Source organism: Rhyacophila brunnea, unplaced genomic scaffold (assembly GCF_057557595.1).
Source record: "Rhyacophila brunnea isolate RB1 unplaced genomic scaffold, BYU_Rbru_1.0 scaffold_13, whole genome shotgun sequence".
NCBI classification, from domain to species: domain Eukaryota; kingdom Metazoa; phylum Arthropoda; class Insecta; order Trichoptera; family Rhyacophilidae; genus Rhyacophila; species Rhyacophila brunnea.
Genome location: NW_028232785.1, coordinates 22,846,641 through 22,858,270, shown reverse-complemented (window position 1 = coordinate 22,858,270; position 11,630 = coordinate 22,846,641). Strand labels below are relative to the sequence as shown.

The window sequence follows — 11,630 nt, the reverse complement described above, 5'->3', positions numbered from 1 at the left end:
CTACATATACTTAATTCAATTTTATATTTAGGGATGCACAAAACGTTGTCTTATAGTAGGTATGCAATTTATTCATACTTTGTTATTTAATATACCTTAATATTATAATTATTACATTGTTCTCATATTTTTATTGTGAAGGTAGGTAGGTAGATACCTCTTTTGAATTAAAATGCATAAATAATCCTTAGAGATTGGACTCATCTCTTTGCTATCACCGAATGCGACGCCATTTTCCTAATTTCGGGCACCTTTTTTTCGTCTCGCCAAACTTTCTTTTATTATGAATTAGTTACCTACCTATACTAAGTAATTTGCATGAGAATTCTGATACTATACTTTTTGAATACTATATTAATTCATTGAGTGCGAACTAAAATGGTGGCAACACTGGTATTTAGCATTGGCTTCATTGACACTTGACGTTAAGCTGTTGACAGCCGATATTGTTATTAAATACCGCATAAAATGGAAGTAAAAACCGAAATTAAGGATGAAATATTGCCTCACAACACGGCGGAGGTGATCGGAGACTGTGCATACCAATGGATTGACGTAAATGACATCAAGAGCGAAGGTCGATTTGACGTGTCAGTCAAACAGGAAAATATCGATGACGACAGTAATACTATCCCCATAAAAGAGGTAAGTAGATTCCGAATTTGTTTAGGCAAGGGTACCTATACACAATTTTGTCAACAAATGCGTAATATAAAATTAATAAAAGTGAGCACGAGTATTCCTCAAGGTTAACTACAGTTGCTAGTATTATATTGCTGGACCATATTGCTTGGTCGGAGAGAACAAGAAAGGTTTATACAGTGGGTTTTCTTTCCAATTTCAAGAAGTCACTACTAACCTACCTATGTACCTAATGTAAAAATAAATACCTACTCACTAACCACGTTACTTACTGATATCAGAATGCTTTAGTAAAATAGCCTGTTGTTGAGTGATAATCAAGTGACACGGTGCATCGTATTAACACTACCTATTAACTGAATTGAGTCAATTGAGTACCTATTTTACAACGTTTTTATTAGCTCGTATTCTTATATGTCCGGTGGTTGTTTATCCAGTACAAATCTTGCAATCGATTTTTAACTAACTTCCCGACTAGCTAGACATTTCAAACTTTTAGAATATATCAGAACACAATGTCAATGCATTATTTCAATACTTTTAGCCATCTTTAAGTAGAATTGACAGCTAATTCTGTTTTGCGTGAAAAGTTATTTCGGAAGAAATCCGTAATCCAATCCACTATTATTGGTTGCTAAGTGGGTGGTCCTAGCAACTAAACTATTATGGCGATACTTCAGTGAAACGGCAAATAATTTTCAACTATAGGTGCGACGAAATTTTGGACTCACTGGCAGTCTGAGAGCGAACGTCGAGGTGTGAATACGTCAGTTTGTTTCGTGATGGTGATGGTATTAATTCTTAAATCGCGTAAAGATGACTAAAACTTTTACCTATTTACTTTAAAAAGAAAACATGTCAATGAATATATTATTATTGTTACTTATAGAACAATAAACAGAACATTAAATGGACGCATGTTGAATTTATATGACAAATTATATTTCTTAATATATACTTGCGTAGTAAATCAAAATGACATTTCAGTATTCTATATTTTTTGCTTGTTTTTTATTTACTTCATGTTATCAAGTATAAGTTTGAGCATATTGAGCATAATAATTGAACAGAAAATTTAAAAACGTTGTATATAAAAAAATCTTTTTATCTTGTTGCGAGTTACGACTTTCACTCCATGTTAGGTACCTATGTAGGTTTTGAATCTGTGAATATTGCAACACGACATTTGTAATTATTAGAGAACGACTTACGTGATTAATTATAAGTCGGAAAGTCACGTAAGTCGAATAAAACTTAAAATCATGCATTTTTTTTAAAAATAATATGTGTTAGTTTCAAAGGATAAGTGAATATAAAATGGACCCAAATTCATACATTTAAGAAAATATTATTGATTGATGAATTGGTTTGATTTTACAATCCCCAACAGCATTTCCACCAAGGAAAGTGGTTAGCCTATCTTCAGACACCTTAAAACCTGAAATAGATTTTTCTTCTTCTTCTTTTGACCATCTCCGATCCTAATAGGATCATATATGGGCCTCCACAGAGTGGAGGTTTGTATTAACAGATTTTTGTTTTTACGAGAAATGGATGTCAGCCACTTGCTCAACCTATTAAGTCCATACTCTGACTCATATACAAATTAAAAAAACAATATGTGTACTTGCCAGACCCAGGATTTCAACTTGGGACCCACGACGCTATAGGCCGACGGTTAATCCGCGCGGCCATCGTGGGAGTTAATTTTATTTAGATTTTTCTAGTTGGGATATTTTATAATATGACTGATCTAGCATTTTTTTCCAATAAGCCCAGTTTCGTCCACATTAAAATATGTTGTGGCAGGTTGTCCTCATTTTTATGATTTCTACTAGACTCTTGATAAAATCTATAGCTTCCTCTGTATCTGCATAACTCGGCAGCCTCATCTGTTACTTTGGCGTTGTGTAGTTTATTACGGCTTTTAAATTGTTGAAACCGTCTGTGGCTTGCAGTGAATGTATTACTATTAACACCATGACCCCCACAAAGGGGGAGCTGACAGGGCTCTAGCCTGGGGGCACGGTTTCAGGAGGGGCATGGCGTGGCGAATCGACCAGATAAGTGATTTAAACACACCACAAGTTCTATCGAACAGTTAAAAAAAGTCGCCGGCGCTATTTATCTTCATTATTATTATTATTATTATTTAAAATTATGTGGTTGTACGATACAATTTTTAATTGTGTATCAATACTCGACAACTCCATAATTCAAATAGATGTATTCAAATATACAAAAAGCACTAAATATAGGTACATATTAATTTTACCGCGTAAACCATTTAAAAAATGCTACTGTAGAGCGTCACACTGCCTTTATCTTTTGCGATAGGTAGGGGGGGCATCAAATATCATAGCCTGGGGTCCCGTTTCAGAATGTGGGGGCCATAATCAATACTATCATCATGTTTACACTGTCTTCAAAACGACTCAAGGCTTTATCCTGTATGACTAGGAAAATAAATATTGGTATATCGCTCGAAGTAAGACCATCAGTTTATCAGTAATAGCCCATTTACACGTGCATGGATTTACTGTGCACAGTAAGAAAATGTATGGGGAAATATGTATTATCCTGCAGTTGGCAAGATTGCGTGTATAAATCAAACAAGATTAGAAGATTTCAAATTGTGATGATTTATTGCGCGCAAGTAAGATTATTTAGCTGGGCTGGTCGGCCCCAAGTGGACACATTGACGCCAGTAGATGTGTTCATAGCAAAAGTTGGGAAATGCCAAACTGCCAGCAAGTCCCATCTGCTGGCCTCCCCGTGGCGACCTCCGGGCAATGCAGCGTACGCTGTAGCTAACAGCAGGGGGCGAAGGGCGAGTGACCGGCGCCATAAAACTGGCCTTCTGGCTAAGGGAAGGAAATCCCCGACAGAAAAACCTGGTCGAGCCGACCTTCAGGGCCCTCGTGGCTCAGGCCTCGGGAGCGCTGGGCTAATCACCTTGCCTCCTTAAACGAAACAGATTAACAAAACACCTACACAGCAGCCTCGGACGACAACCGGCTCTGTAAAACGACGACCTTGCATGGAAATGGACAATGAAACAGGTAGAGTAATCCTCTCTAACAACTCGAGTATGCGCATTGGGACATATAATGTTCGCACCCTGCGTACCCCCGGAAAGGACCTGCACGCCACACGCATCATGCACACCTATGGTGTGGACATCCTAGGGCTGAGCGAAGTGCGCTGGAAAGGAGCCGGGAGAAAGTTGATTGAGGGTTACTCTATTGTCTACTCAGGTCAGGAGCAATACCATCGCCAGGGAGTGGCAGTGTTGATGTCAAAGAGAGCGGCCCGTTGCCTCGTGAAATGGGAACCAATCTCGGAGAGACTGATACGTGCCTCCTTCAAGACGCCTGGTAGCTCCTTGACCGTCTTTCAGCGCTACGCCCCCACTGAGGATGCCGACGCGCAGACAAAGGATGCTTTTTACGATTCTCTCCACGCGGCAGTCTCCGCCATCCCCCGAAGAGACCGCGTGATTGTAATGGGGGATTATAATGCGAGAGTAGGAGCAGACCCGGTGCTTGGCCCCACGGTGATGGGACGACACGGCCTCGGTGACCCCAACGATAATGGTGAGCGGCTCGTAGAATTCGCCACTCTGAACGAGCTTGCAATCGGAGGCACTGTTTTTCCCCACAAAGACATTCACAAATATACTTGGACGTCTCCTGATGGACGCACGAGGACGCAGATTGACCACTTCTTATACAGCTTGAAGCACCGAAAGGAACTTCTCGACGTGCGTACTTACAGAGGCGCCGATATCCATAGCGATCATGAGTTACTTATTGGAAACATCCGAGTAAAACTCAGTCGCCAGGCGAGGCCTCCAAAGTGCGAACGAATTGACGTTGAGAAGCTCCGACGCCGAAGAATTCGGACCGACTTCGAAACTGCTGTACGAGATAGTGTATATCGTATCTACGAGCGGCACAAATCTGAATCCGACCTCATTGAGGCGGACTGGAGCCTCATAAAGAGTGCGATTGTGTCGTCGGCTCGTACCGTCCTTGGTACCAGAAGGAGTGAGCAGCCAAAGTGGATGTCTGACGAAACGTGGGTTGAAATTGGTGAACGAGCCAGGCTGAAAGCCCTGAGAGACGAGGAGAGAGACCCCGACCGAACCGAGGACCGCCGGACTGACTACCAGACCCAAGACAGGGTAGTCAAACGATCCGTGCGGTTGGACAAGCGCAATTTTATGAACCGGCAAATTGAAGCGGCAGAGGAGGCAGCAAGCAGAAATGACACCAGGAAACTCTTCCGAATCACCCGTGAAGTCTGCGGCAGGCGACCACCGACTCCCGGAGCCATTCGTGGTCCCAGTGGAGCAATAGAGTCTGACGCAGAATGCGTCAAGAAGATTTGGAAGAATCATTTCTGCGGAGTGCTGAACCGCCCACCCCCCTTGGATCCCTTTGACATATCTGCGGAAGCTTTACTTTTGGACATTCCCCGAGCGACCGACATTTCCGAATGCCCGCCCACGCACACCGAGATAAAATCGGCTGTGAAAAGGCTCAAGAACGGAAAGGCACCGGGGGGAGACGGGATTCATCCTGAATTCCTCAAGTACAGCTTGAGCGCAATCCTGCACCCTATGTTTCATCTGATGACAAAGGTGTGGGAAGAAGAGCGCTGCCCAAGGGACTGGGTGAACGGTGAAATCATCACACTTCTTAAAAAAGGTGACCCTCTAAGCTGCGACAATTACCGAGGCATTACGCTACTCAGTGTTCCGGGAAAGATTTTGGCAAACATCATTTTGATGAGAATAAGGGACCCAATAATGCACGTCCTCAGGAAAAACCAAGCCGGGTTTCTACCTGGTCGAGCGTGTGCAGACCAAATCCACAACCTTCGATGTCTTCTCCAGCAGAGCCATGAGTTGAACAGTCCGATGGCCTGCTGTTTTGTGGATTATGAGAAGGCTTTCGACAGTCCGCACCGCCCCTCCCTCTGGATGATACTGGGAGCATACGGGATCCCTCCCAAGATCATTGCCATAATCAAAAGCCTGCACGAGAATAGCGAATGCTGTGTCAGAATTGGAGACACTGTCACGGAATGGTTCGGGGTCACGACCGGAGTCAGACAGGGTTGTGTCCTTGCACCGTTTCTCTTTATCATTCTCTTTGACTTCATACTACGGAAGTCAATACCACCCGACCGAGGCATACCTGTTACCCCCACGGTGAAGCTATGCGACCTGGAATACGCCGATGATGCTGTCCTATTCGACAACTCAATCGAGGGCATTCAAGAGACAATCGACAGGTTGCATAACAACTCCTCTCGCGTTGGTTTGAAAATCAACGCGAAGAAAACCAACGTCTTGTGCAATAGCACCTGTCCTGATCCAGATTTCCCTCTGATTAGCGATGGACAGAGCATCGAGAGCGTCGACAGCTTCAAGTACCTGGGGGTACACATCACGGGAGATGGCATTTTGCAGAAAGAGCTCGCTATCCGAATGGGAATGGCTGGAGCAACATTCAACTCGATGCGAAATGTCTGGGACTCACGATTGTACTCGGTCAAAACCAAATGCCGCCTATTCGACGCTTGCATTCTGACGGTGCTGCTTTACGGTAGCGAATCATGGCACCTTACGAAGGCTCAGAGCAACCGTATACTGAGCTTCGAAAACAGATGTTTGCGACGAATACTGGGTGTGCGGTGGTATGACTTTAGGAGCAACGAGGAGATAAGAGAACGTACCAAGCAGCCTCTCATCACGCTGAAAGTGAAGAGGCGACGTTGGACCTGGCTCGGCCACGTGCTGCGGATGCCAGAAGAGAACTTTAACCTGGCTTGCCTGTTCTTCAAGCCGACCGGATTCCGGCGTCCTGGAAGGCCGCTAAATACAATCTACAGAGTGTATACGGCGGAGCTACGGGATGCTGGTTTGACCTGGAACGAAGCAAGAAGACTGGCGAGCGACAGGGATTCTTGGAGGCGCCGCGTGGTGTCCATATGCTCCAGTTAAGGGGCGGATATGGGCAAAGAAGAGAAGAATTTCACTCGGAAATTTTATCACGTTTTTTGTGATATCATACATCCTGGATGAATCTATATGATTTTATTACGTAAAATCATCCATTGTTCTGGTTGTTGTAGTTCTAAATCTGTGGCATCCACGTATCACTTTGCTGGTGAATTCAATGAACCAAAACTCAAGCAATTCGAATCCTCAAGTTCCTGCCCGATTCTGTTCGTTGGCTTCACTTACTAGGGAGACTTGCTTTGTGCTGATTTAGGCTTTTCGTCTCGTCGCTCAATGTCTTGCTTACTGGATGACAGAAAAATCTCAATTGCTTGCTTGATCTCTGCTGCTTCTTTTTAGCTTCCGTCTAGGTCATTTGGATGCATCAAGCGATTGTGGCTGATATCGATAGTTGACCATCGAGAGAAAAAATTCGACTATGATGAATGGGACTCCACAAGGAAATTGATAACATTTTTTGTCAATTTGTATGGAGGAAATTTGGCATTGGTTTGGTTGGCTTTGCGACAGACTGATCGGTATTAAATCCTTACAAAAGTCCGCGACCTGATACAGCTAAACTGATGACATGGTATTGGGCTAGAATGTCGTTCGGTAATAATTATACATTCACCTGCCAAATTAAGTCATACATTGGCAGCCACTGAATAAAGAGCTGTGGGAGACCTTTTTTGGCTAATCGTTATAGTGATACTAATAGATAATATTAATAATGTTGTTATTTTCAGAAGAGTGAATACGGTCTTATGAATATTAAGTGTGAATATCCTAATGAGGGGGTGAACATCAAACAAGAATTTGTTGAGAACACAATTCGCCAAATCAATAATGAGTCTCCTCAACCTGGTTGCTCAGATCCACAATACAGGCCATTAGATCAGGTACGTTCATAATGTACTGTCATTTCCCTCCATTTTGGAAAGTGAAAAAATAAGCTGTCATTTTTATTTTGTTGTCTGGTTTTTCGTCTGGATTTTAGGACTTGGAGGTGAACAAATAACACACCGGAATTGTTTTGTAAACGGGGAGGTATATTTAAGTTACTATTATATAATACAATAATGTTTATTTTACGGAGGACGAAATGTACGTGTTTGCGATTTGGCTGTTTGCGGCGTTCTGCCCGCCATCTTGTGTTTCGCTTTCAACGAGAGCGGCGACGTTGCAATATTTTTCAACCGTCATAAGGTACGGCATTGTCGGCTCTATTATTTATTATTTTTTTTCGTAATCAGCGTTTTACTATTTGTTGGATTTGATACCGACTCGGGCCTCTCCAGATACACAGAGACATCCCCAAATGGGGACCATACGGAGGTGTAACAGTTTGTACATAATTCTGAAAACACTTCGGAGATAACATATTATTTTTGAAAAAAGTAAGACCCACGCAGGAATCGAAGCTGCATCTCTCAAGAATTGCATCCCTTTTCAAAAAGATTTTTTCTATTGGTTATTATTTATATCCTCAGAAGTGTTTTCAAGATGACGTTTGTTACATTCTTAAATCTTTTGAATTATTCGTCGAATGAAAAAAGGTTGTTTTTAAGCACGATAAAACTTTAAGTTGTACAAAATTATGATGTTAATGAAGAAATAGCTCTGGGAGATCTTTTCTGGCTAATCGTAATGATGATACTGGTACATAATATTAATAATGTTGTTATTTTCAGAACATTGAATACGGCCTTATGAATATTAAGTGTGAATATCCTAATGAGGGAGTGATCATCAAACAAGAATTTGTTGACAACACAATTCGCCAAATCAGTAATGAGTCACCTCAACCTGGTTGCTCAGATCTACAATACAGGCCATTAGATCAGGTACGTTCAATAGAGGTTGTTTAACATACATAATTTTGAAAACACCTGAGAAAATATACAAATTTTGACAAAAGAAAAACCCCCGCAGAAATCGAACCTGCATCTCAGGAATTGCATCACTTTTTTCAATTTCAAGACGAATGTTACATTCTTAAATCTTGTGAGTTATTCACTAAATCAAAAAAGTAGTTAACTAAAAAGGCTGTTTTTAAGCATGATATAAGTTTAAATTTGAAAAAGATTGCACATGTTAAATTAAAATATTTTTTTGATTCTAACGATCGATACATTCATGGCATTAACATTTGGGCCTGTGGTCACCGCCGCAATTCAGCAGCAAGCAAGAAAGTTCTGGGCGCCCAAGTTGGACCACTTTTATTCGAGCACTGCTGGCCATATGGCCATCGAAAGTCAACATTTTTCGTGTTATATAACACAAAAATTGCTGGCTTTCGATGCCTTAAATGTTGCTGATTTATCAGCACACACCAGTGATTTCACTAATACATACAGTAAATAATCCAGAGATGTTAAATCGTCCGACCCTGTATGCCAATTAACAGATCCATTTCTTTTAATCAATTTATCGCCAAATCTTGATTTACATAAGGTGATGGTTGCTGTCGTATGGGACATCCTGTTGAAATGACCATTCTCCCAAAAGAATCCATATTTAAATCAAAATATTGATCATGGTTCGACGACCTCCATTGACCGTAACGCAAGCTTTGGCCTCATTTTTAAATGAACATTGTGCGATGATGCCACCTGCATGTAAACCGCACTAAACGGTGCATTTTTGTGGATGTAATTAATTCTACGGAGTCTTCTGGATTGGTTTCATTTCATATGCAGCAATGTTCCTTATTAGCATTCCCGTTTACCAAAAATGAGTTTCATCGCTAAATGCAATTTTGTAATAAAATGCAGTTATATGTTGCGTAAATCGATGACAGATTTGAATAATTTAATTAAATATTTGCATAATTTATTAGCGTTGTTCAAGCATGCTTCTTTTCATTAATATTTGCCGGACTAGGTATAGGTACTAATCATATATGTCAGTGGTGGCGAACCTATGGCACGCGTGCGAAAATATTTTCCAAAAAAAAAACGAGCCGACTGAAAAATTGACCAACCTGCGGCCCGCTGCGAAAATATTTTCCTGAAAAAACGAGCCGACTCTTTGTCACGTCAGACAGTCGAATTTTTTTTTGGGAAATGTTTGCACGCTTATGCAAAAAGGTTTTCCAACCCTGATATATGTCAACCTGACTAGGTATTTGCTTTAATCATACATGTCAAAATATAAGCGCAGTGTAACATATCGGTTTGACAAAAAAAAAAAACCATTTACAACAATTAACTGTCACAAGACAGGTACCTAGTATCAATGATATATTAGAGAACACAATTATATTTCATTTATTTCTTATTCTTTTTGTAGATTTCTAAGCAAAAATATTTCGCAGTACGTCAGAGTAAACCATTGGATATCTTTAAAGAAGAGATGGTTGACAATAACTTGGGTAACAACAAAATAGTACCTGCAATCAATAGAAACGAAATAATGATACAGTATTCGGAAACAACTATCGATGGACAGAATGTGAAACAGGAAGTTCAAAAATTATACTTGCCAAAGGTCGTTCAAATTAAGTTGACCAGAGTTAATTTTTTTCCACGTAACTTTATTTGCGATAACTGTTGTGAAGTGTTTGAATCTGTAACTCATCTAAATCATCACTATGTTTCATGCATGAAGTCTCAGCATCTTAAGTCATACAAGACACATACGGCGGATAAATTATATAAATGCAATAATCCCTCAAATAAAATCTTGAAGCGTGGTACGAACATGCTATCAACTAGTGAAAAACTGCATCAATGCGACGTGTGTTTTGAAAAATTCACACAAATTGAAGATCTCAATACACATAAAATAACACATACCGATGAAAAACCATATCAATGCGATGTGTGTTTTAAAAAATTTATAATAATTAGGAATCTCAAAAGACATCAAATCATACATAGTGAAATGCCATATCAGTGCAATGTGTGTTTTAAAAAATTCACAGGTATTCATTATCTCAACGTTCATAAAAAAACACATACTGGTGAAAAACGACATCAGTGCAATTTGTGTTTTAAACAATTTATGCAAATTGGTCAACTCAAAATACATATAATGACACACACTGGTGAAAAACCGTATCAATGCGATGTGTGTTTTAAAAAATTCATGGGAAATCATCATCTGAAAACACATAAAATGATACATTCTAGTGAAAAACCATATCAATGCGATGTGTGTTTTAAAAAATTCAAGCGAAATTCTCATCTCAGTAGCCATAAAATGACACATAATAATGAAAAGCCACATCAATGTTATGTGTGTTTTAAAAAATTTATACAAATTAGTAGTCTCAAACTACATCAAATGATGCATACTGGTAAAAAACCACATCAATGCGATGTGTGTTTTAATAAGTTCGCACGAAGTGGCGATCTTAAACGACATAAGCTGACACATACTGATGAACAACAGCATTAATGCAATGGGAGTTTTAAAAAAAATCTGCTTATTTTCAACTCTGAATTACAACAATGAGAATTACAACTTAAAATTACACATTCTCGCGATAAACTACGAACAACCTTTCACTTGCAGAAATCGATAAATGTGATAATTAAATAATAATAGTTGTTAAATCTTACTGCTTTCCCTCTCACATACCGAATTCTCATTAAACACCACAATGTGCTTGTAGCAGTTATCGATATGCAGAATGACAAAAAATTGTTTGTGAGTCAGAGTATGGATCTAATAGATCAGGCAAGTGTCTGGCATCCATTTCTCTAAAACAAAATCTGTTTATAACAACCTCCACTCCGTGGAGGCCCATATGATCTTATATGGATCGGACAATGTCGGAAAATTAAATTGTATAACAAGTATCTCTTTATTTTTCAAACTAATAGTTTTGAAAAAATATTATTTTTATTTGCAATCACCCTAGCATTCGAATCTGTTAAATAGAAATGTTAATAACATTAAGAATAATAAATATTTAAATTTAGAACTCGTATTAAGATTTGCAATGTATTTAGTAGAAAGAATAAACTAG

The 11,630-nt window shown here is 39.8% G+C and overlaps 1 protein-coding gene across 1 annotated transcript; it reads left to right on the top strand.

Moving 5' to 3' along the window:
• Nucleotides 1-408: 408 nt before the first annotated feature.
• LOC147076951 (uncharacterized) lies at nucleotides 409-11,170 on the top strand. Its single transcript, XM_085941401.1, has 4 exons — nucleotides 409-645; nucleotides 7,402-7,554; nucleotides 8,347-8,499; nucleotides 9,947-11,170. The coding sequence occupies exons 1-4, from the start codon at nucleotides 469-471 to the stop codon at nucleotides 11,054-11,056; spliced, it is 1,593 nt and encodes a 530-aa protein (XP_085797527.1). The 5' UTR covers nucleotides 409-468; the 3' UTR covers nucleotides 11,057-11,170.
• The last annotated feature ends 460 nt before the right edge of the window (nucleotides 11,171-11,630 follow it).